Source organism: Tupaia chinensis, unplaced genomic scaffold (assembly GCF_000334495.1).
Source record: "Tupaia chinensis unplaced genomic scaffold, TupChi_1.0 Scaffold143624_1, whole genome shotgun sequence".
NCBI lineage: Eukaryota > Metazoa > Chordata > Mammalia > Scandentia > Tupaiidae > Tupaia > Tupaia belangeri.
Window position 1 is genome coordinate 1459049 of NW_006203472.1, and position 4698 is coordinate 1463746.

Consider the following 4698-nt stretch of genomic DNA (forward strand, 5'->3'; position numbering starts at 1 on the left):
CTGCCACTTAAAGAAAGGGCACTGGGGCCAGCGGGTGGCACGGTGCCTAAGGGTGCTGGGCTCCCACCTGTCTGACTGCGGTTTGAGTCCAGGACCTGGCGGCTTGCTTTCTCACTTTCTCTCTTGCTCTGTCCCTTGCTGGTCAAATTAATAATTTAAAAATGAACGAAAGGCCCGGTTTGGTCTGAGGCACCTGCTGCACAGTACCCGCTGTGTCCACTGCACCTGGGGCCATCCCAGGGCACTGACCTCTGGTCTCCCTGAGGCTGCCAACCACATGGGCGATGCGGATGCTCGCTGCTTGCGGTCTGCCCGTGAGAAGGCTGGCAGCCAAGTCCGTGGGGGGCAGGCAGGGCAGTCTGAGCTCTAGGACCGAGCCCTGCTGCCAGACACTCCCTCTCCGGCCAGTGAACTCATGTGTGCTCTTCCTCCCAGGAGCAGGCCGTGGGGCTCTCCCTGCTGTTCGTCAGCTTCCTGACTCCCGCAGGCTGGGTCTTAGCCCACCTGGAGAGCTACAAGAAGAGCTCGGCGTGAAGACTGGGCCCTGGGTACACCCCCAGACTGCATTAAAGCCCTCCTCCACCAGAGCGCCCGCCGTGCTGTGTCTGTGCTTCCTCCTCCCGGCCTGGGCGCCACACGGTGGGTTCCTCTAGACCCCAGCACCAAACTGTGCCAGGTCGGGGGCACACCAGCTTGCTGCAGCCAGTAGGGCTACCTGAGGGATGCCTGGAGGCAAAGGTGTGGATGCCGGGTCAGAGAAGGCCCCCGATGGGCTGGGGAGAGAGCGGGACACCTTGTGTCCCTGGGACTGATAATACAGACAGGGCTTCCGTTCTCAGCGGCCCTGTGCTGGCCTCTGCCCTCCCCCCCATATGTGCAGGGAGGAGAGTGGCCCAGGCCGAATCCCGGCCAGGCCCTCCCTAGTTCCAGGTCAAGTTTTTCAATCTTTTTAGGCACAGGCTTGACCTGGAAGCTGAACCCGAGAAAGAAACTCACACAAAGAACAAAGCAAAGGCATTTATTATAGGAACATTCTTGAGCCATACTGGAAAGACGACCATGCGGGTGGAGGTGGAGCGGGGTAAGCCCACCAGTTTGAGGGCCACACCCTCGCTCACACTCCGGCTCTCCCTCATCTGAGACCTGGGTCTCTCCCCGCCCCCACACACACACTGCAGGCCACCAGAGACACAAAGGGGCGTCCTTGCGGGACGGTCCCTGTCAGTGAGTTCTCTGTTTTCCAGCAGGAACAGCCCCTACTCCAGACAGGACGCCACCCCCTACCCCAAGTCCACACAGATCTTCTCAGCTGACGGTTTCATCAGCCACAGAGCGCTCCCCAGGCCAGGCAGGGGCGGCAGGGCCCGGGGACCTAGGTGAGGATGTCGTGGGCCTGGTGCTCCACCAGCATCTCCATGCTCTTCACGTCAGTGCACCAGAGCTCCAGGCGGTCCTTCATGCCCCTGATCTGAAGAGCAAGCGGGACCACACGGCGTTAAGGCACACGGGAGCCAGTTCCCGTACCTAACCCGCGGCGCCTGACGGGGCAGCTCTACATCTCCAGCTAATTCTTTAGGGCAGCACCAATAAAAAGGACATCAGAGCTGGTGGGCTGGGGGTGTGCGATGGTCAATCTTATCACAAGGAGGCTTTAAAAATGTCATGAAAGAAAACAGGCAAGAATAGAGGAAATCCACGGGATTACATTTCTAGCAAATGTGAACAAGATGGATTTGAGCTCAAGTCCCAGAACCAGGAACATACCCGATCAGGGTACCAATTTTAGGATTAAAAGGCCTCAGTGCCACCAGCAGTGCTGTCATCATAAGCTTTTAAATGCAGGGTTCAAACCTTAGGCTTATGTTAATTTCGGTTCCTGAAGAACCCTAATTCATTCTCCAAAACCTCTTGTCTAACCACGCTTCCTTCCTAAATGGCTTCCACCCAGTACAATCCGGACAGCATCAAACCACCCCCAAAGCCCCGGCGTGGAGTTCGCATTTCAGCCACATCACCTGCTGCAGATCCAGCACGCGGGGCTGCGCCCAGGTCATGTGGACGCGCTTGTCCACCTCGTCGATGCTGCCTTTCACCAGCCCCGCCGACAGGGCCTTCATCACCAGCAGCTCCACCTGTCACACAGAGGCACTGCGTGGGACAGCGGACATACCCCGGGACCCTCAGAGGGCACGTGGGAGTGCCCCACGGCGTGCGGCCTCACCGGAGTTTTGTCCAGCTCCCCACCCCGTCAGCACTTGGTGCACACAAACACATGTCAGGTGCGTTTTCAAGCTGCCAGGTCCAGGGTTTAAACCCCAGTCAGCCATATGGGAGCCAGTTCCCCATGCACAGGGCTTAACTCACTCGGCTACAGCATGGCCCAGGCAACTCTGGACATACGGTCAGCCCTCCCTACCCCCGGTTCTACACCTGCAGATTGAACCAAGGACGAGACATATTCAGGAAAACCCGCTTGTGTCCGTGATGAACAGATTTTTCTCCATGTCCTTATTCTCCAACAATATAACAACCATTTACATAACACTTACACTGTCTCGGGCATTACACATAAACTAGAGTGAGTTACAGTACACAGGAGGGGCCTAGCCTCTGTGGTAACACTGACTGCTGCATGGAATCGCATGGCCCACCAAGGTTTGCACCCTCAGCCTGGGTGCGCACGTACACGCTTAGATCCTGAGGCCAGGGAAAGGGGACTGCGGTGTGAGCAGCAGCTGTGGGAGGGAGGGGCCCCTCGCTCTCTCACGTGTGTGTACATGCGTGTGCCCTTATCAGGAATGGAAAGTCTGGGGGAGATGTGTACAGGTTCTGTGGAAACGCTGTGCGAGTTACATAAGGGACTGAGCACCTGCGGGTCTGGGTGTCCGTGGTGCCCCTGGAACATCCCACACCCAACAGCCATACCTCGTTCACTGTGATCTTAGCACTCTTGGCGATTTCTTCAAAAGTGAGTTGTCTGTGATTGGCAGGTCGTGTGAAAGTCATCTGAAAAAAGTTTATTCACTCTTAAAACTATTTTTCCAAATAAAATTGCCAGAGAGCTGCCTGACAAATTCGTCAACACTTGCTCTGAAGATGGAGGTCATCCCATTAGTATTCCACATACTACAGTTGTCTTACTATCTTACTAAGACAAGCTTTCAACGCTAGGTAAGATTAAAGGCAGAATAAGCTCTATAGGGATTTTCAGAACTACCGTTCCTCATTACTGGAGCGAGTACCTGAGGGCTCCACGTGCCATGGGTACCATGGTGACCCAGAAACACAAGGGCGGTTTCCCCAAGAAGTTTAAACTGTCCTGGGAAGGAGCAGAGGGGCATGCAGAGACGCAGTGCCCCGAGGAGGCAGGTCCCTTAGTGGCAGGGGCAGCTAGTGGGGCTCCGTCAGTCAAGGAAGACCGCTCTGAGGAAGGGCCGTCTGAGCTAAGAAAGCCAGTGGTGGCAAAGGAAAAAGGAAGATGGCAGGGAGGGGGCTGGGGTGGAAAGAGAACCGTGAAAGCCTCAGGAGAGTCTTGGACAGCTCACAGGAACCCAGCCGACCCGCCGGAACAGCAGGCCAAGGCCTCCCCGGCAAAGGAGGTGGGGCTGGCCACTCGCTTACCTCCATGAGGCACAGCAGCTGGATCTTCCTCAGAAGCTGGGCTTCATTGGCTGCTAAGTCAGGCTGTGAGTGCAAAAACAAACAATGTCTTCCACGCGCGTGCTTACAGCGGCCTCGCCTGGGCGCTGCACGCCTTTGCGTGACAGCAGACCCAGACTCCTTGCCCTGTGGGCTGCTGCAGCCCACGGACAGCTTCAAGTGATGAGAACTTTACTTTTCCTAAGAAATCTACAGAAGAGCACCTAACTGAAAGGTCGTTTTGAAAGACAAAATGAGATCCGGATGAATGTCACAAACACTGTGAGGCAGGACGAGGGGTGCAGGCATTTCAAGAAGACTCGTGGGACAGGGACAAAGCCTGCTCAGTCTGCACAGTGCAAGCTAAGTCCCTATGAGAATGGACTCCTTCAACTCTGGGGCTGTGTTCTGAATCGAAGAACAAGTTGTCATTTAAAATGAAAGTACCATTGTCATGAGAGCTGAGCTACACCTCTGTAAGAATCTTTTGCACAGCCTCTCCTGGCCTGTGATCGAAAGTTACAAATTAAATCAACAGGAGTCGACGCTCATGCCCTGACACAGGCAGCCTGACAGTACTGGAGAGGCCAACCTCTTCAGAAAGGGCTCGCTCACTATCCCCCACACATGCCGTGTGGCATGGGGAGACGCGACTAGCATGCACCTCTGAATTCTTATTTTTTTTCTTTAAACTGCTATGGCGGCCGATCTTCCTCTCCGAGTCGCACACTGTTCCCGTGAGGTAGCAATATACAGTCAGACACAGCTAGGGCCAGCTGGGCCTGTGCCTTCCGCTCCCCCACGGTCCCTCCATCTGTACCCACCCTGATCCATTAGAAATGAATTTCACAAGTGTATTTACACTTTGAGAAAATCGAAAGTTTCTGAAAAGTACAAAAGACAAGATCCCTACAGTTCTGTGATACTGTAGCATTCCATAATTTTTTAAGCTTTTATTTTAACTTTATTTATTTATTTAAATTTGACCAGAGAAGGACAGAACGAGAGAGAGAGAGAGAGAGAGAGAGAGAGAGAGAGAGAGAAAGTAAGAAAACAAGC

At 54.5% G+C, this 4698-nt stretch overlaps 2 protein-coding genes across 2 annotated transcripts in view; one reads left to right on the forward strand and one right to left on the reverse strand.

Moving 5' to 3' along the window:
- Positions 1-587, forward strand: part of LOC102501939 (cytochrome c oxidase subunit 8B, mitochondrial) — a 2394-nt gene extending 1807 nt beyond the window's left edge. Inside the window, exon 2 of the mRNA XM_006164460.2 lies at positions 436-587. Coding sequence (XP_006164522.1) covers positions 436-534 — 99 coding nt within the window. The 3' untranslated portion in view covers positions 535-587. The remainder of the gene's footprint in view (positions 1-435) is intronic.
- A 414-nt stretch (positions 588-1001) lies between these two features.
- The window catches only part of PSMD13 (proteasome 26S subunit, non-ATPase 13), a 14370-nt gene continuing 10673 nt past the window's right edge, over positions 1002-4698 (reverse strand). Inside the window, exons 10-13 of the mRNA XM_006164462.3 lie at positions 3622-3684; positions 2926-3006; positions 2016-2132; positions 1002-1468 (exon numbers count right to left, since the gene is read on the reverse strand). Of these exons, the coding sequence (XP_006164524.1) occupies positions 1373-1468; positions 2016-2132; positions 2926-3006; positions 3622-3684 (357 nt within the window). The 3' untranslated portion in view covers positions 1002-1372. The remainder of the gene's footprint in view (positions 1469-2015; positions 2133-2925; positions 3007-3621; positions 3685-4698) is intronic.